The 26,206-nt window shown below is 39.5% G+C and overlaps 2 protein-coding genes across 4 annotated transcripts; one reads left to right on the forward strand and one right to left on the reverse strand.

Moving 5' to 3' along the window:
* Nucleotides 1-3,723: 3,723 nt before the first annotated feature.
* On the forward strand, nt 3,724-18,953 carry ndel1b (nudE neurodevelopment protein 1-like 1b). Of its 2 annotated transcripts, none has more exons than XM_004559495.2 (9): nt 3,724-3,877; nt 13,440-13,536; nt 15,133-15,286; nt 15,823-15,971; nt 16,067-16,203; nt 16,313-16,480; nt 16,561-16,652; nt 16,796-16,941; nt 17,077-18,953. In XM_004559495.2, the coding sequence occupies exons 2-9, from the start codon at nt 13,451-13,453 to the stop codon at nt 17,165-17,167; spliced, it is 1,023 nt and encodes a 340-aa protein (XP_004559552.1). In that variant the 5' UTR covers nt 3,724-3,877; nt 13,440-13,450; the 3' UTR covers nt 17,168-18,953. The 2 variants fall into 2 exon arrangements, with proteins under 2 accessions (XP_004559552.1, XP_004559551.1); XM_004559494.3 differs by lacking the exon at nt 3,724-3,877 and adding an exon at nt 11,077-11,254.
* Nucleotides 18,954-19,540: 587 nt separating this feature from the next.
* Nucleotides 19,541-24,828, reverse strand: LOC101486716 (medium-chain acyl-CoA ligase ACSF2, mitochondrial). 2 transcript variants are annotated; one of them, XM_004559496.5, is made up of 16 exons: nt 24,524-24,818; nt 23,559-23,754; nt 22,925-23,053; nt 22,297-22,350; nt 22,016-22,134; nt 21,708-21,870; nt 21,482-21,577; nt 21,251-21,402; nt 21,067-21,155; nt 20,904-20,980; nt 20,706-20,813; nt 20,469-20,620; nt 20,243-20,384; nt 19,958-20,068; nt 19,802-19,870; nt 19,541-19,708 (listed from the first exon to the last, which is right to left on the reverse strand). In XM_004559496.5, the coding sequence occupies exons 1-16, from the start codon at nt 24,643-24,645 to the stop codon at nt 19,658-19,660; spliced, it is 1,830 nt and encodes a 609-aa protein (XP_004559553.1). In that variant the 5' UTR covers nt 24,646-24,818; the 3' UTR covers nt 19,541-19,657. The 2 variants fall into 2 exon arrangements, with proteins under 2 accessions (XP_004559553.1, XP_076739365.1); XM_076883250.1 differs by lacking the exons at nt 19,541-19,708; nt 19,802-19,870 and having other exon boundaries at nt 19,959-20,068; nt 20,243-20,340; nt 24,524-24,828.
* Between the last annotated feature and the right edge of the window lie 1,378 nt (nt 24,829-26,206).

Genomic DNA, 26,206 nt, shown 5'->3' on the forward strand with positions numbered 1-26,206 from the left:
AGACTCACAGATGACCATCTCTTGGATCTGTGCCTCACTATTCACGTAAAACCTGAAACTTAAGCAAGTAAGTCCAGTTCCAGCACTAATGTGTGTGCTGACCTGCATTATTTGAGAAAGTTAACATAAGATTACAGCAGTAGAAGGGGACATTTCTTGGGGGGAAATGGTCTTGCTGTCGCACAGCAAGAAAGTCCTTGGCTGGAATCCACCACCATGGCTGCATTGTGTGGAGTTTGCATGTACCAGGTTCATTCTGGATACTCTGGCTTCCTCCCACAGTCCATAGACAAGCAGTTGGGAAGGATTAATGTGATTCTATGTGATGTGATTCTGTCTGTCCAGCCGGTCCAGCTAGGCTTTTCCTAGTTAAAAAATCAAGACAAACAAAAAGAGTTTGGAATCAAAGGTTAAATGAAGACGGCTAACAGACTACAAGAAAAAAAGAAAAACAACTCCATGTGGAGGACAAAAACCATGGAGCCTAATGTCCCAGCCCAACATGAGAAACTTAATGAAACTCAATGAAAAGAAACAAATACCCTGATACCCTGCATCTATGAGATGACACAAACAAATGATACTGTGATGACATCAAGCAATAATATAAGTAATTTAAAACCCAGTTTGATGTAATTCTAAGCATTTTGTGACTTATGGTGCTTTGGAAAACCATAAATAATGACCGAAAGGCAATGATAATTATAACTATTATTGTTATTAATAGCACTAGTAGTTGCTGAATTTATTTTAAAGACTACTGTTTAAAGTCCTAGGCAGCCAGTCTGTCATTTGTTCAAATCCATATTCAGAGGGACTGCTATATTTGCATGTGACAAATAAAGGATTGATTGATTGAAAGCCGGTTGGAGCGGACACGCTCCATTTTGCGTAACTATTTTTAAATCCCGGTAGCACTGCAACCACGTAAGCTAGCGCAATAATTTTTTTTGCATATGAAACCGGAGGAGTTGTACTTACATCTTATGCCATCAGCTTGTCCTAGGTCACGGTTTCTTTCCACATATAGCTTTGCAAAAACTGCATAAAAAGCACTTGCAGCAACAAAAACATAATATTCCAGAAACACGCTTTGCCGATCCGATCAGCTGTTTGTAACACTTCCTACGTCCATCAGCGTGAACTATCACATGACCGCATGACCTGCCCGAAACCGGAAGTGACGTCATTTTGCGGAAATGTCGTTTTTTACCATCGTGGCCTTATGAGCCTATACTTGTGTTTTTAAAAGTTATGTTTGACTTTATGACTTTCTGTGTTGTTTCTGGGATGCTGAGGACTCATATTGCACTGCTGGAAATATTTTATTTTGATGCATATGCTGTTATTTTGCAAATTTGCACTATAATATATTTTTTCGTTTTTCCTGCAGTAAATGAAAATTGGTGTATCTCAAAAATAAAACTATGAAGACACTTAAAATAAATTTCCTTTGGTGGGAAACTAGTTTGTGCAACTTTTTTGTATTTACAGTTTTGAGGGATAAGCCTCTTAAATTTCTTTAACTAGAAATATATGTTAAAAAATCAAAAACGATTTTCAATTTTTTTGTAGTTTATTGCACTTTTTTGCAATTTATGTAATTACTATGCACTTAATGCAGACATATTATTAAAATTTGGGCTATAATAGTTGTATTGATGTACAGCAACTTGAAATGCTCCAAAAAATGGCTCCACAGCATGTAAAAATATACTATAAGCTCTAGCGGACTTGGTTCTATGGTAGGTCTTAAAGGGTTAAAATACGAACACATTCAGGTACAAACAACATTGATAACCTTTGAGGGTTCACTACCAGAGATACTGGCTCAACAACACTCATACAGCTGTGTTTAGAGTTGGGGATTGGACTGAACCATTTTCAAGCATTTCAGGGGAAAACTGCATTTAAATATGTAATGTTTTTTAAAATATTTGATAAAAATGTAATTACAAAACATTATGTTATTTATGATTTCAAAATTTTAGTGAATTTTAGTGGGTCACCAAGTCAAGACATCAGATTTGGGAAAGTGGTTGAGGGTGGGGTCGGTGCCACCCCTTCCCATCACTTTGTACAGGCCCCTGCTCCCTATACAATTAAAAAAGGACAGAAAGTCTTGTGCTGAGAACAGAAGAACTTGAAGAGCACTGCAGTGTACAAGTGACCTACAAATTCTAGAACAGGAAAATGGCACTGACACAGGAAAACAGACACGAGGCCTCACAGGAGGGCTCCATATGCTTTGAAACTATTTTGGCTGCAAAAAGCACATTGGTCTGCAGGCATGTCCTCTGCCAGGACTGCCTGAGTAAAATACTGGTGGTCGCTCAGACTGAAGGATCCATCGTTTGTCCTCTCTGCTGTCACCCCACTAATCATGATGAACAGAAGGAAGACGGCGAAAACCTGGCAGCAGATGAAGGCCACACACAGGAGGCCCCTCTTCTTCTCCCTGTGGGTTGTTTTCAGTTAGTGCCGCACACCTCCACAGGTGCTGTGTGCCACGGAGGTAACTGGGTGTCACCACACCTGAGAGAAATTTCTCAGCAAGGCGCTGAACAGACAGTTACTGCAAGTGAATCGCATATTTCCACTGGAAACAGGCAAGGAAGACAGACCACAGACAACTGTACTACTGTCAATATAACCGAGGACCGTGCTCCGGGGTGTACGGCGTATCAGCTCATCTGTGGAGGCCTCTTTTGCCTAGTAGTGCTGATTTTTTTTTATCTCACGGTGGCATATTTGGTTGCACCTGTGCGACCAACTGTTCGGGTAGCAAAAAAAAAAAAAAAAAAAAATCTGCAACCTTCCCTGTGGTCAACAACAAATCAGACTAAACTAATCAGAGATAGTAAAGGGCGGGACCTCTCTGATCGGCCGTGGTCCAGTTGAAAGTGTAGGTGGAAGTGTGAGGTGAGTAGCTTGAATAAAGCGATATCAATTCATTAAATCCTGAATCGACTTTTAAATATAACTGTGTTTTGCCAGAAACGCCAGATTCTCAGATTAAAGCTCACAAAACCATTTCAACAACAACCACACAGCAATACATATACATACATATCGTTATCGTTCTATCGCCCAGCTCTATTTGCAACATGAAGTGACGGCATCCTCAATAGTTACATTTTGTGCAGCAATGAGGAAAATCTTTATACAACAAAAAGAAAAGCTAGAAAAACACAACTATTATATACAGGTGGTCTGTTTCTTCACAATTTTCAACCAGAGCAGTTTGACGTTGAGGAAAGTTTCTTCATGTTTCAGAAGTTTCTCAGCAGTGGATGATATAAAGATGTGTGTGAAATGGACTGTTATGACTGGTCAGAGTTAACCTGTGAAAATGTGATAAATGTTAACTTTTTATAAAGAAGCAAAACACATTTAGTCTTTTGATTTAAATATATATTTTTAGACTTAAACAGGTTTAAAAGATTGAAATACTGCCATTATAAGATGAATAAGAATCAAAACTATGAAAAGTACTTGATTAAAGAAATGACAAATGAGCTCAATAAAAATATAGTTTTTAATACACTGGGAGGAGAACTTAATTCTGTTAGTTTTATGTATAAATGAACCTCAGTGTGGAGCCCCTCCCACTCTTCAAACTCTGGAGGGTAATTAGCTGAAATTAGATGGTCATCAGTTAATCCAGTTCACCTGAGCCTTCAGTCTTTAAAAGCTGGATCATGTGTTCACTGCTGTCTATTCTCAGTTGGTGTGACATCAACTTTCTTTGGTGGGGCTGGTGGTTTAGTTTAGAATTGGTGCTGGTTTGTTTCAGTCAAGCTCTTGTGTGGATCGGTATACCTGGTGTCTCCGCATACCTGGTGTCTCCGCTTGTGTCTTCAATTCATTCGTTAAGGTTTGAGTGTTATTTACTGATAATGACCAATTTGACTTGTCATTTTAGCGTTTGTCAATATTTCTGCTTTTGAGGACTCTGGCTGTAGTCCTTATTTTGTTGGGTTTTCAAAGATTTTTGTCAAAAGCCTTTTGTATCTATTACTGAGTAAATGGCCTGTATTTGTATACTATATTAGACATGAGCCAAGCTCCTCTTGTAGGTTGAAGGGGCTGATCTCAATAGGAGATCAACCAGCTTGTTTTCACTTTATTGCAATGGAGAACGTGGCTAAAGAAAGTGTCTTGGGAGCACTTCCCTGGTTACCAGAAGGTTGCCAGTTTCTGGTTGCCTTTTGGCTCTGGTGGAATCAGTGCATAAGTACCCACCACAAGTATCTGTCTGAAGACTAGGGTTGAGACTAGTTAGGGAATGGGTTTGCTACTTATGGAGCTTGGGCTCAGTGGGCTTTTAAACCTTAATTTGTTCTGTCTGCTTCTTGAAAACTACATTGCTTTAAACATTCAAAACTCTGTTAACCAGACTTGGAGCCTATTTGAAGACAAAACCGTTCTGTGGAGAAGTCAAAGGTTTTGGCAGGAAATCAGCCTTTTTTGGGGGGGTTGTTTTTTAATACTGGACTTGTGAACTGCACCAGTGCCGCTATATGATGCTCCTGTGTCAGTTCTTCGTGTGGGTTGTCTGCTGTAAGAAACTTGAGGGCTTCTGGTGTCTTTATGGCTGTAACACATCAGAAGACAGGGCTCAGCATTTGATGGTCACCAGCATGTTGATGACTGAGTTGTAATGGAGAGCAACCACACATCATTTCGCCTGATGTCTGGTAGAGAGATTACAGCACACTGGATGTTTAGTAATCTTGTTTTTCACGTTACCTTAATTTGTCTGAAGTGCCAGTGTGAATAAATCACCACTACCAGGCAAATGCAGTCTCATTTAGGAAGCCCTAGTGACAGCAGTATCGTTGCGTGTCGTGGGTTTCAGTTGGTTGCTGATTATAAAAACCTGAGTATGGGCAGAAATCTGTGCCATCAGAAACTGAATTTGAATAAGTTCAATTTGAATTTGAATTGCTCAGATTGAATCTGAATTGTAACTTGAATGAATGCTTTTGAAAACTGAATTTGAATTAGTCTAATTTGAAATTGAATTTATGGTTTGAAAATGATCATCACTAAATTGAAACTGCATTTTATCCTTTAAAAATTCAGCTCTCGAATAATTTCAGTTTCACTTCTCACCATTCAGTTTCAGTTCTACAATTCAATTTCAGTTCCAAAATTCAGTTTTTTGGAACTTACATCCGGTTCAAGCGCAGATTAATAGAACTAAGTTTTACTAGCGGACCGAAAGTGTTACTGACGGGAATCTACAGCGTCTTGAGCTGAATTAAGACTTCAGAAGTCATTCGTCATGTCGAATGACCAGCGGATAAACTCTCAGGTTGGTAATAAATGTATTACATGTATAAGAACAAGCGTCATGTTAACAAATAATAGCCGTACAGTAACTTTTATGCTTATTGTAGCTGTTAGCTAAAAACGCTAATTTAGCGTAGTTTGCCCTGAATTCAGCTTTGACAAACAAATATGATTGACTGTTTCTAGTAGAATTCCAAAGTTGTCATCTTGTACCCTCTCAGAGTACCCCCTCTGTATGCTTGCAGAGACCCCTACAGTAGGGAAATATGCAAAACGGGGCCCAAACCTTTGTATTTTAGCTTTATTTATGTCTTACACAGCATCCCAACTCTTTAGCTAACTTAATAACTTTAGCTAAAGTGAATAGTTAGTCTAATTCATTAGTGCAGCATTACTGGATCACCTCTGTTTGAAGTGATTTACAACTATCACTGAAACAGCAAACTTTGTAAATAAACAACACTTCTCATTCTCTAAACGTTTGGCCACAGCTGTAGATTACACTATCAGTGCTTGTTCACTCTTGACAATAATTACATTTCTAAATTCTCTTTGTGCATTTACTGAATTAGGTTGGCAAATGTAAAAAAAAATGGTTGACTACAGGTGTATGTATAAATTTTAGTAGTATTTTCCTCTTGCTGGGGAAACGTCCCCCTCCTATGTTTTATTATTCCGCTTTCAGCGTTTTTGCTTCACGACTAAAGCGTGCAGTTTACTTTGTGTGCACTAACATGGACTCGAATCAACCAGCGCCACCTCTGTACCTTTCAATTGTCTGTTTGTGCGTCATGCAAACCTTTGACATTAATGAAATGATATCATGTATTTATTTTTGGCCTACATCTGTTAAAACAAAAAATGTTAAATTACATACACAAAGTAATAGGAATCACCACTCCAATTGGTCATCGTGATTTTAATATTCTCTTTTTCCATAACAATGAAATACGCCTTGGAAAAATAAGACTATGTTGGTAGTTATAGACAGTCTGTATAAGTGTGGTTAATCCAGTAAACATTTGTAAGGAGATGGCAGTTACACAGTGATTAGTAATAAACAGAGCCAGTGAGAGTGAGTGGATTTAAGAAAGTGAGTGGCTCAGGCGTGTCGATTGGTTTGTCATCTGTTTTTGAGTCTGGACTAGACATAGAAATTTGTTTTAAATCTAAGTTAGGAAGATTCATGTTTTAAAACAACCACTTTTTGTGAGAAATGCAAGAAGTACATCTGCAGAAAGCACACAGTTACATTCTGTCCATCATGTGGACAAAATTGAAAATGTTGAACATTGAAAAACCGAGAACATCGGGCAAGTTCAAAAGAAATGTGTTTGTAGGAAGGAAAAACCTTTACCAAATTGTTCCTAAAAATAGTTATGTAAAGTCAAACTGTATGTCTGTCCTACATGTTTATGTAATGGAAAATAAAGTTGCTATTGTTTTATTGCAGTTTTTTTGACAATTCTGAGTGGATTTACTCACTACGGGTCAAAATGACCCGCAACAACAATTTTTTTTTTTTTTTTTAAAACATAATGCAAGGGCTAAGGGCTTGCATATGATCTTCAATTTGTAGCAGATCCACTATCACATAGCAGCTGGACCAGTCTCCAATGGAGCGTCAGTCCACTGCTGCCACCTGTGGCTAAGTGCCATAGCCTACTACTAGATTAACTTGTGACACATCTGCACCTGCATATGGTCACATTGAGTAGAGACTGAGTGGCTGCACTTACACCTAGTGCATTCAAATTCACCCACAGACATGTTGAAAGATGTAATGCCAGCAATGTAGATTGTCAACACTAAAAACAGTCATTAAGCAAAGACCACAGGGATCTTCCCCCCCCCCCCCCATGTTTATTTGGCATGCACACATTTGTAGTCGCCTTCTTTACAGGGGAAGTCCACAAACACTGCATGGTACCAATTTACACAGAAGGTACATTCAATCTGCAGGAAAAATTAGATTGTCAGAGTCATTCATCTGACGTCAGGCTGTTGAGTGACGCAATTAAACATGTTCAAATGTGCAGGTAATGTAGTTTTCTGTGCAAAAGCCTTATCTGTGAATCAGTCTATATTTTCATGTGTCCTTTAGGGGCTCCAGTCTCTTTAAAGTGCAAAGGCATGCAGGTTACCTGAACTATACGTTTTCTGTTGGTGCATCAATGTGACATTTCACCCAGTGATGTTTAAGTAACCCATTCAAGGTGTTTCCGTCTAATGGTATCAATTTGGTTATCTTACACACTGATCAGTTTCTGCACCTGAGCTTCTCTCACCACTGGCACGACATACCTGGGAAAGGTAATTGAAAATATATTCCACAATAGGGATAGACATATGAATGCTGACTGTGCTGACAGAATGTGTTGTGACAACAGTAGTCAAACAATCTGTAATATATTTGTTGAATACAAATGTTTTTGCTGTGAAATGATATAAACAAAAGCAGTGCTGATTTTGGAATCTTCAAGCGTATGATAAGCTCAAAATAAGCAAAACTGCATTTCATGTAGTTCAACGGGTTTTCTTTTGTTACAAGTGTATTGTGCATGAAAAGAATTCAAAGTGGTGATAGAGCCAGCTGCAGATGTGTCACAAGTTGATTTGGCTGTAGGCTATGGCACTTGGCCAGAGGTGGCGCTGGTTGATTCGAGTCCATGTTAGTTCACACAAAGTAAACTGCACGCTTTAGTTGAGAAGTTAAAACGCTGAAATCAGAATAATAAAACGTACGAGGGGGACGATAATGACGACTCGATTCTCCCGATCGTCTACTCTTGCTGTCCTGTGAACAACATCGGCGTGGTGTTAATTGTTTGCTGTTTTCGCAATCGCGTTGTGCATGAGAATATCACCAGGTAAACTCGCAATATTTTTAAACATTTTGTTGTTCAACAGCATCAAGACTGACGGGGTGTGTTTGAGTTAACCTCACAAGGGTCACAGATGATATCTTTGGCGTTGTTTGTTTTTTGTTTTTTGTTTTTTTGCTGATTTGTCGGTAGCAGCTCTTGAAAAGCAAGTCTGCCACACATCTGTTCGACCAAATCCAGTTAATCTGGAACACCGGTGTTTCAGATTAACTGGTGACGGTGAAAAAGATGTGTGGCAAACTTGCTTTTCATGAGCCGCTACCGACAAACCAGCAAATAAACACTGAATATATAATCTGCAACATTTGTGAGGTCCCCTTAAACACAGGCTTATTGCACTTGAACAATAAAACATTAAAAACTGTCACGAGTTTACCTGGCGATATTCTCAATCACGAGGCGACCGCGAAAACGGCAAACAAATAAACGTCACCACGCCGATGATGTTCACAGGACAGCAAGAATCAACAATCTTGTCTTGATAAATGCCAAATTATATACACAAAGTTCTAGAAATAACCACTCGTATTGTTCATGATGATTTTAATATTTTTTCCATAACAAAGAAATGTCTTCAACAAATATTACACATTAATATTTGACTTATTGTAGATAAAAAGCGTCCCCAACGAGCTGTCATCAGAAAAACTGACAGTTTATGAATGTAATTATTTTAATTAGATATCTATACAATTTGATACTTGTTTTTACACGCTTTTAAAAAAAACTGAAAAGCAACTGATCAACTTTTGTTTGGAGTTAAATTTTAGCGACCTCTAGTGTTCATCATGCCCGACTAGGGTCATGAATGGTCTGTTATCTCCCGGAGAAAACCAACGACCGTAGAAAACCGATATTTTCTTAGATTTGTTTTTGGGGGTTTAACAAAAACATTTTAAAAAGCTCACAGATAAGTGGCATAAACTTTTGGACTTTCAGTTGTGCTTTCATAGGTTTTACACCTTTTCCTACTGATTGATTATTCATACCATATTAAAGCAATTAAGTAATAGATGACAATGGCAGAAAAGCTCTTGTTTTTTATCTGTTTTTAACAAGTGTTCTACAATTTAAAACAAAATCTGTGAATGAACAAAGATGTTATGTTTTAAAGAACAGTTTTACACATTGTTTTCTTACAGTCTTACATTTTGGGCACTATTTTCTAAAGTGTTCATATGTGCTGTATTTGAGTGTAGAAATGAATTATTTATGTTGTCATTGGAATTGGGTAACCTGTCATGAGGGAATTCCCCACTGGGGTAGAGGGGAAAGCTGCATGGTAAAAGAGGTCAGGAATCTGTAGCAGCAGGGATTACTTAGTGTGGCAATCTTTAACAATTGGACACACTAGTACATAAATATTAAATAAATTATATACTCTAAAAATTATAGGCACATCTATAGAGTCTGAAAATCAGGCATAGTCTATTCTTAGACAATTTCCAGAACTGCATTTATCCCTGCTGGAACTTTTCCATTCCTTTGGCACAAATGTGCCACCTCCATGATCGAGATGAGTAAGGCAGGTAGGTCACAACATAGAGGCAAGTAAGAAATCCACCCCAGGTTGGATCCAGGGGCCCTTAACAAGTCCTGTTAGTATTCTGTGTTTAACAAGCAAAGAATGAAATACTAATGTAAATGTTTCAAAGGCAACTCGGACTATAAGATTATGTAAAACATTTAACCATGATGGTATAACCCTCAATTAACTTAATTTACCAGTGTTAGTTAAAAATTCCTTTGTATATATGTAACATCTGTTTACAGCATATTACGTAAGACCACGTGTGTTATGACAGGGCACTACAAAAACCCTTAAAATCACGTACAGTGCTTTTTAAGACAATTTTCAAGGTTGCTTTTGTTTTGAATAGTCATTTCCGATTCCTGTTCCCTGACTCTCCCTCACCTACACCTGGAGTGGAGGCAAATCAGAATCCTCCCTGAGGTGGAGAGACGAGCTGCTATGTAAAACAGGTCCTGTTGCCAGTGGGAACAGTGACGTGACTGACTGGTTCCCCTGGTTGTGAAGTTTTGGTTTGCGTGTTTTGTTCCAGTTTCAGTTGTCATATGGGGCTTTTTATGAGTATTCTTCAAAGATTTTCAATATTTATCCATCAGGAACACAATTCATTTTCCCAAGGTGCCACTTGAGAAATCAGGACCATTGTAGTGGGTCACACCACCTAGGCCTGTCACCTAGACCTATTTCAAAGGTACATCCTATCAAGACGAACATAGATATATGATTTCAAATTAAAAAGGTTTCTTGAACTGTCTTGTCCCAATTTGGTATTCCGTTCTCTTGTATCACCACAGTTCACATAAATGTTATAAATAATAATAATTTGAGATTTAAAAAAAGGCCACATCACTTGGTGTACAAGAGGCCAATCTAAGGTATCACAGTACTAAGCAGTTTTACAAATAAAGCTGACGAAGCATCAAAGATATCTTTATCACATATATTTGTTATCTTATATATTTGTTAGTTCGTTTCATGATAATCAATGATATTTGTCCATGTACTGTAAGTTTGAGATTGCTTTAAGCTTAACAGTCATTTATGTAGTTTGTGTGAAAAAGAACAATTTTTTCTTTACATGCTATTTACTTAAGTTTTTTAATTTATTTTTTTTTATGTTTGATATTTGCCCTTTTTGTTGTTTTTTCTTCTTGAATTATTTGATAGGCAGGGGTTTGATAATCATGCCTATTTATTTGACGACATTTCATGGAATAGAAAAAAAAAGTTATTGTTTAGTGGAGGTTCAGTCCGAAAAAAGGGTGTGGTGTGGTTAAATCGCGAAGATCTATTTCAGGAGCAGACCTACGTGTGATGTAACGTGAAATCACGTCATCACGTACGCCCCTGTCAGGATTTACGTTGGTTCCGGGAGACGCGTTGGCAATTTCCTAAACAGAGCTCAGTTACCTCATTGGGGAAACGTCAGTATCACCCGAGGCCCGGCAAAGAGGAGCTCTGCTTATCGTTGGGTGTTTTACCGGCTGGAAATCGACTCGCTGCTACGGAAGACAACAGTAGACCGACTTGACATGAGCAGGTAGCCGTTTAAATCTCTTAAATTTGACCTCTAACGCGTTTTTAGTGTTTGACCTGTCCGTGTAACCAGCTGTCGAGGCATTTGTGTGTGTGTTTTTTAGACTTTACTCTCCTAAACGTTACGAAGATTATATGGTTATTTCGGGATAAATATCGAGAAGTGTCACCTTAAATGTTTGCTTCATACACCTTTAAATCCCGCTCGTTCTGTGTGCTGCATTTTTACTTGTAACGCGAGAGCGAGCCGACAGTTTTTGGCGTGAGCCCGAGCCTCTGTGCGGTCATACCTCCCACTATCAGATACCGACACGTTCAAACGTCTAAAAATCATCAGCGTCGTTAAATCACAGCCTGTAGCTGCTGGGCTGAATTAGACCTTTTGATACATTTGAGATCAATACCAGCCGTCACATAATCGATAAGAGGTTCTTGGTCTCATGCTTTTTATTGAATCTTACGCTTTTTTTTGTCTCATTAAACATGTTTGTCTGTATGGTGGGCTAATCCATAACATGGAGACCAAAATATGGACCCAGGGCAGGGGTTGTGCCACCACACCCTATAAAGCTATACAAACCAGCAAAACTTCAAGAAGGAATCTGAAGAAAAATGTAGGATTTTTCTGTACAGGAGGGGGGAAAAGTGACTTTGTCAGCATCAACAGAGACACAAATGTGGAAAAGGAAGCACTCTCTTTACTTGCCTTCCCTTGTCTGTAATTTCCAGATCTTTGCTGGATTCGGGCCATGTCTGTAGCGGTGTTGTTGCAGTAGACAAACAGATCCAGGGATGAACCAGAGAGCTATCCAAAGGAAATGAAAAATAACAGGAGCTATCCTGTTCTGACTGTCTCTGCTTTTACCTGGTACAGGATATGACTTTGGGTTATTGTCCTGTGTAGGGCTTTGATGGGCTACAAGATTTAGCAGAAAGCACCAGATCCCTTTCAAGCCTCTGTATCCTAGCATTGAGAGAGATGTGTAGTGTTTGATCTTTGTCTAGTAAATCAAAAGAAACTTTTTAGGTACTTCCCTAGAGTGTTGTGTCTGGTCTCCTGACATCCAGCATGTTTTGTCAGAGGAAGCTTTGAAAAATTTCCCTTACTTTCTGTTACCCCCTCGTTATTATGGTCTGCAGCGCGCTGACACGTGAGGGTCTTATAGACGGGAAGCTGTTCATGACGGCATCTCTGAGGAATGCTGTAAAGGAAACTGCAGTCAAAGTCATCATCTCTCTGAGTCTAGACTTAGAAGCAACACCCAGGCCCAAGCCAAGCAAGCCACTAGATTCTCTTTATTTATTTATTTTATAGGAGACTTTTGTCGAGGCAGTTTACACAAAAATCAGAGCACATTTGATTTCAGCTCAGGGTTTTCCTGTGTCATGTCCACTTGCTGCTGGTCCTATCTGCAGGAAATCCTTAAAATCCAGGGCCAGATTATAAATATTCCCGGGGCTACAGCAGTGGTAGTGCTGGTTTTGGCAGCTGTTTCACCAGACCCACACATGAAGCCAACAGCAGCTCTTTCCAGATGTGTTTAATGATTCCCTGACAACAGCTGCGTAGGTCCATATACATCAGAGTTGAATTGCTCACCAGAAAAGAGGAACGACTGTCTGTTAAAGTGGTAACTCTGCAAACAGGAAGGAAGATGAAAAACGTACCCACTTGCGAAAAATGTAAGAACTGGACTCACATGTTGATCTTTTTAGCAAATGAACTCGTCATGTTGAGGTTGCATGAGTTGAGCGAGCTAAGAGGTTAAAACTTAATAATTTAATGCACATAACACTGAAGATTTCCCAGGTATATAAAGGCATTGGCACACTGAGCACACGTTATTATCAATTATTTGTGGTATTTGGAAGTAATTGCTTCAAACTGTACTTAAGTTGGGGGGGGTTCTTAGCATTGTTGATTTATGAGTAACTGAGGATGGACGACCTCATCCCACAGGGTTACGTGGTCAGGATGGTCTGTCGCTGAGATAGGGCCTTTCTTCTCCAGTGATGAATGAGGAGAATGTTTGATGGTGGCTCTGCTCTGAGATAAGAACGGAATGTGCTCCGCTTGATTTAACATGTCAGAGGATGCAAATGGCAAAACTGCTGAGCTGTCCGTTTACTAATTCTAATCTAACTGAAAAAATCTGTAAATGTAATACAAATGTGCCTTCAATCCTCAGGTTGCCCTGACATGGACACAGAGATGATTCCCAAATTTTCGTCAAAGGATGAGGAGGTTGATTACTGGAAGTCCCAAGCCCTCAAATATAAGAAAAGGTAGGTGGCATTTGTGTCGCATCTGACAGCAATGCATGCCTGAATTTATTTATGGTATGAGTTGGTGTGTATGGCTTCATTTCTTCAAAGAACAGGCCTGTGTGAGTTTTTCATTTCAGTTTGATATTAAGCCAAAATTAGGTTACATAACATACTGTCTTGAAAGAAAGCGGAGTTGGAAATCGAATGATAGCGATTCTTCAAATATAGCATAAGATGAAAAACAGCTTTTGGGGACAGTAGATGCTCATCCTTGCATAATAAGCAGCTGCTTTGTTTTGCTGACTATGTGGTTTGCGCAGTAGTTTTGAAAGATGTGATTACATAATAACTTTGTGCCAAAAGTTTCCACACAGGCTGTGTTTAGCCGTATAAGGCAAATGGCCAGAAAAGAGTAATGAAATCAGCACTGACAAACTTCATGGTTTACTCAATAGGAAATGACACAGGCCACAGGATGGGCATTAGTGTCACTTAAGAGTGTCATTTGACATTTGTTTAGTCTTCCTTTCCTATTTGTGGACGTACAGTCTATGAGAAGAAGTGTAAAAGTGCACAGCAGGGGTTAAAGTCCTGCTTACTTTGAGACATTCCTGTGGGCACATGGTGGAAAAAAAACATCAGTGCATGGAAAGAAAAGTGGCTTCAAGTAGATTTGCCATAGTGTGTTGCAGTTTTTAGGGCATGCATTTTCTCAGAATATCCTTCCACTGAAGTGATATTTTTAAACTTTTTATTTTGAGTTTATTTACAAGGCAACCGCAACATTGTTTATCATTATCATTAATAGAACTTTTTTTTCATTCTGATGTATGGAATACTATTGGCCAATTTAATCTATTAGGGTTACATAGTTATGTTACAGGGCCCTGTGTTTGCTGATCAAGCACCATGTGTGATGCTGGTATGTGTCGAACACACAACAACTGATTCATGCATTTCAGTGCTCTGTGGAGCCACTGTGAAGGCATTATCCCAGCACAGAGTCAGCTGACCAGTGTTACCAAGTGTCAGCTCGGCAGGAGAAAAATAAATTATATTAAGAAGCCTTTTCCTCTCTTTTCTACCTTTACATAAATGCATTTACAAATAATTACTATTTTATGCAATATTTAGTGTGTAAAAACATCCTGTTTCATAACTTTTATCCTCCTGTTTTTTTTCCCTGCTTGTGACCTTTAACCTGTTCCACTCTGGAGATGCATGGCAGCATGCCTGTTCTTCTCACCTATTTTTGAACCAGCTACTGTCACAGTTCAGCTGTCTCTTCAGAGCTGTATATTTAGAATGCTTAACTCGACAATGCTGAGCTGAACCCTTATTTCCTCTTTGACAGAGGCCAGACTACAAATACGAACCTGTAACTGGCTTTCATACAGGTTTATTTCTGGCCATTAGTGGGGTAGAAAGCTGCTAGAACATGCTTGGCTTGGCTCAGCTTGCAGGACAAAGGTCTGTCAGTTTTCTAGAGCTCATAGGCACAGTCATTCAGCCGGTTAGCTGTGCAGAACTGAATGGGGGACGATGAACAGGAAAGCTTTTATCACAATGACCGTTTATGGTTTTACCCACTCTCTCTGTATTTTTGCCATTTAGTTGCCATGAAGCCCAAGAGGAGTTGCAGGAGTTCCAGGAGGGGAGCAGAGAACTGGAAGCTGAGTTGGAGGCACAACTTGGTCAAGCTGAACAACGTCTTCGAGACCTACAGAGTGAAAACGAGAGGCTAAAGAATGAGGTTTCCAACCTCAAGGTAACGGGCCTTTTTGATCTTCATTAAGTGTTTACCTTTGGCTAGAACACTAATAAAGTCATTTGTGATTACCTAAGAGGTTATCTGATCTTTGTTGGATCCTGCACACAAGGTCTAATGCCTCATTTGTATGGTAGGTGTTAATCTGGGTTTTCTTAGGTAATCCTCCAGCACTTCTTAATAGGATGTCAGGATAAAGAAGAAGAAAATAGAAAACTGCAAGGCAAGCCTAGTTCTTATCACAGTAGACATGAACACTGGTTTCAGTGTGCTTGTTTGGTTATGCACATTGGTGACTGTACTGTACAACTACACCAGAGAGCTCATAAATTATGCCTTCCTTTAACAACTGTCGGACAACGATGTTCTTTGAAACCTTGTGACCGTCCTGAGATTCGTTCTGACTGATGCTGATCTTTGTAGTGGATAAAACGTTATTTTTAAACTAGATTCCTCATCAAGTAGCGTCTTTGTTGTCCTTGTTTCTCTTTATAGACTCACTATTCTCTTATCTGCACATTTTCCATGTCTTCCAGGAAAAGCTGGAGCAGCAATATGCCCAGAGTTATAAACAGATCTCTTTGCTAGAGGACGACCTGGGACAGACTCGCAGCATCAAGGATCAACTCCATAAATATGTCCGAGAGCTTGAACAGGCCAACGATGACCTCGAGAGAGCAAAAAGGTGAGAATGACGTGCAATGTGCAAATTCTGTTTGTATTCTAGCATTTACCTCAAACATGTCAGCACTCATAAAATACTTATCACTGTTTTTGTAGGGCTACAATAGTGTCTCTTGAAGACTTTGAGACCCGTTTGAACCAGGCAATTGAAAGGAATGCCTTTCTGGAGAGTGAACTGGATGAGAAAGAGTCTCTCCTTGTATCTGTGCAGCGGTTGAAAGATGAAGCACGAGGTAAAGATAAAGCCCACATAAATGAATTCTTCCCCTTTCTGGGCCGTGCATCATTTGTGCAAGAGCCGGTGTTTCTTAACTTTCTCTCTTTTTTGTTTTCCTTCTTTAGACCTGAGGCAGGAGCTGGCAGTGCGCGAAAGGACCACAGACAGGATGTCAGCACCCAGCTCACCCACTTTAGACATAGACAAGATTGATTCAGCTGTACAAGCCTCTTTATCCCTCCCAGCAACACCTGTAGGAAAGAATATAGAGCACTCTTTTATCAGCCCCAAAGGTTAGAATTATTCCTACTCCATTTTCCTCTTGTTTGAGTAAAAGTTGTAATATGAGTTAACTCTGGCTTATATGTCCTAGCACTGACCAACGGCTGCGGTAACTCGTCTCTGACTCCCTCTGCAAGAATCTCAGCTCTTAACATTGTTGGCGACCTTCTGAGAAAAGTCGGGGTAGGTGTTACTCACTTTACTGTTTTGGCTTTACATTTTAACAGCTCTGCACATGTTGCACTGAGGAGCAAGTCTTTTCAGCGACGCTAAAAGGAAAGATAATTATGATGATGCTAATTTGAGATTTCCTGTTTTGTCATTAGGCTTTGGAGTCGAAACTTGCTGCCTGTAGGAACTTTGCCAAAGACCAGGCAGCAAGAAAAAACTACTCCACAGACAAAAGCATGCTTCTCAACAGCAATGCCACCAATTTCTCTCACTCACTACATGCTACCTACTTCGACAAAACGTAAGTCTTTTAGCATGTGCTTTTCTCCTTTCCCTGTCTGTTTGTCCTTCTGTTATTTAGTTTGATGTTAAAATCGGATGCCCCGGCTGTGTGTATATCTTTGCTAATGTTGAGTATGTCTTTTGACATCTGCAGCACTGTTAATGGATTGGACCCCAGCACCTTGACTTCCATGACACCATCCAGAGCCCTGTCTCCACCGGGCATGCTGCCTTTGAGTGTGTGATTGAGGAGCTCCTCAAGCCAGAGAAAGCTCTAAAGAAACTCTTATCTCCTCAACACAGTCTGGGAACACAGAGGGTGTGTATGTGTGTGTGTGTGTATGTGTGTGTAAGTGTGTGAGTGAATGAAAACAGAGCTGGAGTGATGTGTGAATTTTTTAGCTCGGTGTGTGCAAGAGAGGCTTGTGTCTGTTTTGCAGCTCTAAGTGCATCTGTGAGTAGGTGCAGTCATTTGCACCAGTCAGCCAAAAAAGCATTGAAAGCACTTTCCTATATTGTGTATATACCCATCGGGGCATGGACCTGGTGGGCTTCTGGAGCAGCTGTGGTGTCTGGGGAGCACGGGAAGCAGATGTTTCTGGTGCCTCCCACACAGATGTTCAGTAAGTTTGGGAGCTGGGGACTCTGGAGATCAATGCCTTATACTCTTTCTCAGGCAGTTTAGGAGCTGTTTTGGAGTGTGGCTGGGTGTGTTCTCCTCCAGAAGGAAGGGCACTACCATCAGGGAGTGATATACCATGAGGTTAAGCTTAGTACCTGGGGCTTTGCAGCAGAACAGTGCTTCGTAACCAGGTGATCATCATTTTTCACATCAGCTTTTAGTGGTTTTAATGTTGTGGCTGACTGGTGTGTGTTCCTACCACATTCTCTTCTTGCTTGTGCCTAAAGCTGTACTGCACTGTGCTTGAATGAATGTCACTGCAATGTTTTGACCTTAAGATGTCAACTTTGAACTGGCACGGTTACCTAGGTGATTCCACAGTTCATATGAAGACTCATCCTTGACAACTGGTCTATGAGAGACCACAGCTTCCTTTGAACTTTCCTTCCTTTTCTGTTTCATTGCATTGCACAGTTAAACTAATTTCTGTTTAGATTTTTCTATATTTAAAAAGGGATATGTTCACATTAACTAATTTATCTCACAGTATACTTTAAAGTGAAATTTTCCTGTATGATTTTATTTTATTTTTTTCTTGCATGTGTTTAAATTGAAGAATGACCGAAATGAATGTTGACTGTTTAAAGCCATGTAGCCGTGCTGCAGTTGTTCCTCTTGTTACTGGCTGATGTCTGGAGTGCTTGTGGAAATATCAGCTTGTTCTCCCCTCTGGGTTAAACCTGAATTTACAGGTTTCTGCTGCTGTCGAGTGTATTCCTCTGCAGACGTCCACTGACGTTTTTTCAAGAGAACAGTATTGCCTTTTTATAATATTTAATGTATTGATTTTTTTTTTTTTGTGTCGTTCCAGGCTTATTACCTCATTGTGACATGTTAGGAGTTAGCAGCTATTAATTATTGATGGGTGTCATTTTTGGCTCATACAAATCAAACTGCTTAAAACTGACTCAAGGATTTTTTTTTCCCCTCAGTTTTATCTGGAGTTATGGTGCATTAATAACAACAACTATAATGTTATTTTGGCAATACTTACATTTTTACATATTTGGCTCTGCATCCCCTCACTTACATATCTTTAATTCCTCAGCGTCACCAATTTGCACCCTAAAGGCTCACACAAAGACTTGTATTCATTGTTAGTTGATCATTTGATGCCACTTGGGGCACAATAGGAGCCTGTTACTTAAATTGGTTCTATAGTTGGTGTATAGCTTGTATAGATGACAATTTTGCCTACCACTTTGTGGATATTGACATTTGGCAATAAGGTCCTATTTATTTCAGATTCTGTATGGCATGTGTTCGGATAATGGGTTTTACTATTGTACGGTGGTTAAGCCCATTGTATTATGATATCAAATTGTTTAAATAAAGATTGATATGATGGATGTGTTGTTTTTTTTGTTTTTTGTTTTTTTTTTGAAATGTACACAGTAGTAGTGAATCAAGATATAGTGGTTTTGTTTACTAATCAGAAGGTTGATGGTTTGATCTCTGGCTCTTCCAGCCTTTGTGTTGAAGTATCCTTAAACAAGATATTAAACCCAGCGCATCCATCAGGAGTGAGAATGTTACAAGGTTACAACTTGTTCGACATAGAAAATGAGCAATAATTTGAACATCTGTGTAAATGAGACTAGTAATAAGAAAAAACTTTGAGTGCACAAACTGAATAGAAAAGCACCATTACTAACCATTCAACAGTGTCCCAGGTTAGAAGGGTGGTAGTGGTTTAAAGGAGCTTCATGATTACACAGCACAAAGAGCGCTTACTTTTACTTTTCCAAAGCATCGTTTTCCCAAAGGTTTTTTTGTTTTGTTCTTTTTGTCACACTGCACAATGGTACAATTTGTCTTTTAATTCAGTGAAATATTGGTGTTGTCATAGATCTTAAAAAAAACAGAACAGTTCGGCAATTTAAGTTTCATAGTTTGGTTAAGAAAGTTTTATGGTTGGTTTAAAAACAACAACAACAACAATGTAATAATTTTTATTTATATAGCACCCACAACTACAATTTAAAAAGAACATGGAAATGTTCCAGTTTCCACTGTTCTGCATTTCAGGTGCTCTCCAACCGTGGACACAAAATTAAAGGCCCAACTTCTTCTCCATTGTTTCCTTTAATATGTTCTTCTTGATCTAGAAAAATATTTCATTTCATATTAATTATGTGTTATGAGTATATAAATACATGGCGGAAACAGATGGCATGTTGGTGTGAACGTTTCCTACCTTTCCAGAGACCGTGAGAGGGTAGCTGTCCACAAATAACACATAGTGTGGGATCTTGAAGTGAGAAATCTAAAAGCAAGAGTGGGCAAGCTACAGTCATGCTTCAATTTAAAGTGGTTACAGGTGCTAGCAGTCTTATGTTTTATCTCTTCCTACCTGGCCTTTGCAGAAAGCTCTTATCTCTTCCGCACTGGAACTCTGACCCTCCTTCAGCTTGATGCAAGCACAAACTTGCTCACCCAGCCGCTCATCTTTCACTCCAACCACCTGAAAGCACGGGAAGGAAGAGTTACAGTTTATACCGAACACTACAGCTGATTAATGCGTATTCTCAGAGGCTGCTTATTGCTTACAACAACCAAAATAGTATTTTTAAGCTCTATACCCACACAGAGACACTACTTAGTACTCATATGCTGCCCCCAAGTGGTTTAATCTTACCTGCACTTCCTTTACTTTGGGATGCTTGTAGAGAAATTGCTCTATCTCAACTGGATAGATGTTCTCTCCTCCTCGAATGATCATATCCTTTATGCGTCCTTCAATGGAGCAGTATCCCAGACTGTTCAGACTGGCTGTGTCACTGTACAGACAACAACTACACTTCCCACACTGCCCTCTACTCAACAATTGTGTATCTAGGGACATATGTGAAACTCCACCTTACCCAGTCCTGTACCAGCGGTCTTGGGAGATCACCTCTCTGGTTTTCTCTGGCTCATCCCAGTACCCATGCATCACACAGCTGCCTCTGATCAGCAGCTCACCTGAGGCCCCAAGAGGGACAATCTCCCCAGTAGTGGGGTCCACCAATTTAGCCTAAGGTTAAGGCATGCAAAAATACCACGTGTCACTGTGTTAGAGGGATGTGTAGATGAAGGTTTGTGTGGGAAAGAAATTATACCTCAGTGTGACCCAGGATGCATCCTACGGTGTTAATCTTCAGCTTCTCGTTGTCCTCTGGAAACCCAAGAAATGTAACAGGACTATTTTCAGTTGTTCCATAGCATAACTGGGGGAAAAATGATTTGCATATGTTGCTATGTGCTGGTACGTGCTTCTCCGGTAAGTTTTAGTGTTATCTGAAGAGGTATCATCTCACTGTTATCTCCTTCATATTCATGTCTGTTGTCAGTCTTCTCACAATCTCTGGAGGGCACGGAGAACCTCCCATGATCCCTAAAAATGCAGTAGCAAATATGAAGGGTAGACATGACACCAATTTTAACCCATTAAATGTGGTGTCATGTCTTTTGGTCTCTCACCAGCTTCAACTGAAGACAAATCATATTTTTGTAAATCTTGGCTTAGCAGATCAGTGAACATGGTGGGGGTACCGTACACAAAATTGCACCTGGAGTAAAAGAAAAGACATGGATGGTAATCTGTGAAAGTGCTTATTCTCGTACAGCTGGACACTTATGATAGTGAAGATGAGTGGTGCTGTACTTTTCACTTTGAATGGCCTCTAAATTGGCACAGCTGTTGTAGGCTGCGGAAGGAAAAACTAGCGTGATGCCGTGAACTGCCATGCTCATTCCTCCAAGCACGGAGCCGAAGCAGTGGTAGAATGGAACAGGCACACACACTCGCACCCGAGGCTGATGGTGAATAGAGATAAGGAAGTAATTCACTATTATTTGTGCTTTCTTCTTGTTAGTAACACGTACATGAACTTACTCTCCATCCGTAACCGACGCGGAGGCCCAGGAAGTAGGCATTATTTACAATGTTGTGGTGGGAAAGCACAGCTCCTTTTGGGTTCCCAGTCGTACCCTTATACAAATGAGCAATTTGTACAACAATGAGCAGAATGATTATTAGATCGTTTTCAATGCTCTAATTGTTGTTACAGGTCAATATGATACATGTGTGCCCTGGAAAAAGTTGAAACACTGAATGTTACTGATGTAAACTGAATGTTGATGGGGTCATCAAAGGAAAGCTTGCTCTGCAGATCCATCAGCTCTCTGTGGTGCCGACTCTCCCCTGCTTGCATCACATCATCTACGTGGAGCATCCCTGGCTGCCTGCTGTCGGTCACAATCACCATTTCCAAGTATGGCAACCTAAAAAAAAACATGACCATATCTTTGTCTCAAATCCTAAACAGCTTCAACTTCAACACTATCATTTTTTTAAAAGTGATAAGTTATAAAAAGATTTCATAGTCCCTTAATATCAGCAGAGGAGGGATATTTGAATCTGACTAACCTGGAGCTTTTAAATTTGCCTCCTGGTGTTGTGCCAATCTCTGGGCAAATCTCCCTCAGCATCTCACAAAATCTCTGGGTTTTAAAGCTGGTTGGACATACCACTGCCTTACACTGGACCTAGATGCAACAAATCTGTTTAAATACATTCAAATTCCTTTACGCTTGAATAATCCAGTAAATTATCAGTAACCGATGGAAGTACAGCATAGAAATTGTAAGCAGGCTAAACATTTCTATTCAATTTCAGGCTATTGTCCCAATAGGGCCAACTGACTGTACCTTTAGTATAGTGAACTCCACTTCCTTTACCTGATAGGCTGGGTTCAAGGGCACCTGCAAAGATAACAGTTCAAAGACAAAAGTTTTATCCATGCAAAGCTTCACTGTCTTTTTTCAAAAGACTACAGAAATCATACCATATCATTCAAATCAATTTTATTTAAAGAGCACCAAATCACAATAACAGTTGCCTCAAGATGCTTTATATTGTAGGTAGACCCTACAATAATGCATACAGAGAAAAACCCAACAATCATATGACCCCCTATGAGCGAGCAGGTTGGCGACAGTAGGAAGGAAAAACTCCCTCACACGAGAGAAGGAAGACAGGATAAAAGACATGCTGTGGAAGAGAGCCAGAGATTAATAACAAGTATGATTTAATGCAGAGAGGTCTGTTAACACATAGTGAGTGAGAAAGGTGTCTGATTATGCACATTATACTATAGGTGATGATGACAGATTACTTTTGAGCTGGTGAGCATAAAATTGTGAGATTACATAACAGCTCCTCTATGCAACTGTCAGGTTCAATGTCCTTGTCACTTACATTTGACTGTGTTTGATAACACAAGCTACGGTGCTGTAAAAGCTGTTTCAAGGGCATGTACACAGCTCCTGTACTAACCAGTATGATTCCAGCCTTGGCTGAAGCAAACTGGAAAAGGATCCACTGATATGTGTTTGGCCCCCAGACTCCCAGTCGATCGCCTCGCTTCAGCCCCAGAGCAAGAAGGCCTGCAGCAGCCTTGTCAACCTGCACAAAAATAAAATGACAAAAAAAAAAAAACACACAACACTTTCAAAAGTTAAAAATGATTAACAGGGTTCTGTGGTAAAAAGCAGCAAACTTAAATAAGCTTCTTCTGTCTTTTCTTTTTGTTTTTAAGTCTCTTTCTGATGTCAGTAAGATGGGCTTTTTCACACAGCTAATCTTATTTTTTAATTTCTTCAAAAGACAAACTACAGATGGTGCACAGAGAGTCACTATCAAACCAGGTTAATACTTTCCAGGAACCACATTTTATGTCCATGCTTTTCTTAAAATGATGTAATCGGGTTTAACAATCAACCAGATTCTTATGCAAAGTCATCACTGACAGTAAAGGTCCTACATCTTGGATCTTAATGGGAAAAGCCCATATTAATATGATTAAAACGTCAGATTCAACCACTAAAACAACAACTAAATACATATAAATAACATGTAAGGGTTGTCAAATGCATGAAAAAGCAAAAGCTAAATGGATGAAATCACGTACGTCTTGTTGAAACTGTGCAAACGTTTTTCGGATGCCATCCTGCACAAAGATCACAGCTTCCCGTTCAGGCCAGCGTTGGGCAGTTGCATCCAGACTCTGGCTCACAGTCAGGGGGAGTAGTGAGAAAGAGGAGGTGCCGTGGACATAGCTGGTGGTCAGTGATGGGTTTTGAGGAGGACTGTCCACGTGAAGAGCCCTGATATAGAACACAGGGTTCGGAGATCAGATGGTACGACCTGTGAGTTTAGTGCATTTTTAGTGATATTATTGCCGATAATACCCAACTGGAATCCACAGGTCGTAATTGTCATTAATGAGGAGATTGTTGCAAAGGCTCACCTTTTAGCACATTCACTTCACCAGATGCACCTTGTTTCTTTTCCTCACCTTTGATTGGGTGTGGTGCTTGGCCTTAATTGCACTCACCTGTCACTCGTTATATAAGGACTGCACTCACCTACCGCTCACTCTTTCTTCACTCCCACAAGGGGCAGCCGCTGAGGTGAGTTTCTCTTTGAGTCGCCTGAGTTCATGTATCATTTTGAGTCACTTAAATCATACTTTGTCCTTTTTAGAGATAGCAGTCCATGTGTCTTTCCTTCCTTTACCCATTATTCAATAAAATGACAAAACCTGTAAATGATTGACTGCTTATTCTCATTCTAATCAGATGAGCCCATGATGATGACTACTTAAACCCTGAACCTTCCTTCCTCCAAAACAGAGATTGTTTAAATATTTACCTTTAAGTCAAATAAATAAAAAATGCATTCAAACATGCACCAGTGCACAGTAATCAAGCTCAGTCTCACTGTTAAAAGCTAAGAACAATCAGGGCATAAAATGACTAATGCAATTAAAATGATCGTTTTGAAGAGCCAATGCAATGAAAAAACCTAAAAAATGATGAATCTTTATGCTGCTCAGAATTGCACATGTGCTAAAAATTAGTCACATAAACTTACCGGCACCACTGCAGTAAAGCTGCGGAGCATGATTTCCACGTGTTGCTGTATTTGAGTCCATTCACACATCTGAGACTGTGGGCACAGGATCCGAGCAGCAAGGATAAAATCTGTGTCGGCATTAGACTGACAGCTGGATCTAAGTAGAGTGAAAATACATCTAGGTTGCAAAATGCTGGGTCTTGTAAATAAATATTGCTGACTGCTGGTTTGCTCTGGATTTTATTACTTCATGTGTAATCTTTAACTTCCACTCACCCTCACTGGCTGACGTGCGTGTATATTCAGGGTTAATCATTTCCAAGTGAATGTCAGTGGTTAATTTCAGTGCATTCAGGATTGCAATCTTTGATTTCATTGATATTAAGTGTTAACTGTGTGCATGATGCACCACAGGCTCATGAAACCAAAGACAAAGTAAAAGCATATTCACCCAAATTTTGATTGTCTGCTTGTGTTCCCCTTGGAGTATTCCAGGACTACAGTGATCTTCTGATAGTCATCACTGATCACTTATCGCTCAGTCTGTCAGAAGAAATGCAGTTGTCTGATACAACAGAGCAGCCTACACTATACAACAGCGAATCTGGACAGTTTTAGGAGTGTATGTAGTCAGTATTAAATTCAAAGTTCAACATTTTTCTTTGTAACTCAGCTGTCCTCCTATCATTAACAATGTCAGTCTGTCTTGTCTGTGCAATCATTCACTGCAGTCCAGAGCAGATTATTTATTATTCACAGTTATCCACATGTTCATCTTATGTGAAATGCTACTAAGATTTTGTTTTTTGGTTTTTTTGTTGTTGTTTTTTAAAAACCAGCATGAGCACCTCTATAAAAGTAGAGGTTTTGGCAGTTTTCTGGTGTGGAGCATTCAGGTGTATGCTAACACAATCTCACACTCTTCCCCAGCAAATACACCCCAAGGTCAGGCAATGCAATGCTCAGTGGCACTGTAATAAAAACAAACTAACAAAACAGGAGCTACATCTCAGACACTACGGGGCTCAGTTCAAATGTTAAAGTCCATGACAATTAGAACAGTTAGAAAAAGACTAATTACCATGGGTTGTTTGGAAGGGTTAACAGGAAGAAGCACCTTCTCTCTGAAGAAACATGGTAGCACGGCTTATTCGATTCCCAGCTATTGGAAACTAGTCTTGTAGTCACTGATTCAAGTACGAACCTCTCTGTATACCAAAGTGTTCTAGAGCCAAATGTGAAGCCATTTGTCCGACACAAAGTTTGGCCATAATTTGTTTATTCTTAATAAAAAAAAAAAAATGTAACAGTTGTAAAATAAAGTTTCTCATTTTACCAGTATTTCTTCTTGTAGTGTTTTGTTTTCAGGTCTCTGAAAGATTATTAATTATTGGTTTATTTTGGCTTGAAATCAGCTAAAAATTTTACAAATTTTACTTTATTGTAAAAATTACCAGGTTTGTGGTTCATTTCATTCAGCTCTTTAGAGTAAAGCTGGAAAAATTAGTAAAGCACATTCATGCCAAATTACAGCTATTTACTTGCATTTATTATCAGAATAATTCATTTCAGCATTGAATGTTATGTTTAGTTGATTTCTATTTTTTTCTTCTTTTTTTTTCTTTGTTTCATTGTACTATTTGTCCTTCGTCCCTATTCACGATCGTCACACACACCAAACAGCAGATGGCAATTTTAAGC

The sequence above is a fragment of the Maylandia zebra genome, linkage group LG4 (assembly GCF_041146795.1).
Source record: "Maylandia zebra isolate NMK-2024a linkage group LG4, Mzebra_GT3a, whole genome shotgun sequence".
Taxonomy (NCBI): Eukaryota; Metazoa; Chordata; class Actinopteri; order Cichliformes; family Cichlidae; genus Maylandia; species Maylandia zebra.

What these genes read in the sequence shown, in the direction of transcription:
- ndel1b (XM_004559495.2), top strand. Translation starts at nt 13,451, where the DNA reads ATGGACACAGAGATGATTCCCAAATTTTCGTCAAAGGATGAGGAGGTT. An exon ending in GCCCTCAAATATAAGAAAAG is followed by an intron (nt 13,537 to 15,132) that starts GTAGGTGGCATT and finishes TTTGCCATTTAG; the next exon opens with TTGCCATGAAGCCCAAGAGG. An exon ending in GCTACCTACTTCGACAAAAC is followed by an intron (nt 16,942 to 17,076) that starts GTAAGTCTTTTA and finishes TGACATCTGCAG; the next exon opens with CACTGTTAATGGATTGGACC.
- LOC101486716 (XM_004559496.5), bottom strand. Translation starts at nt 24,645, where the DNA reads ATGCCGACACAGATTTTATCCTTGCTGCTCGGATCCTGTGCCCACAGT. An exon ending in GCATCCTGGGTCACACTGAG is followed by an intron (nt 20,621 to 20,705) that starts GTATAATTTCTT and finishes CCTTAACCTTAG; the next exon opens with GCTAAATTGGTGGACCCCAC. An exon ending in CTCTCACGGTCTCTGGAAAG is followed by an intron (nt 19,709 to 19,801) that starts GTAGGAAACGTT and finishes ATATTTTTCTAG; the next exon opens with ATCAAGAAGAACATATTAAA.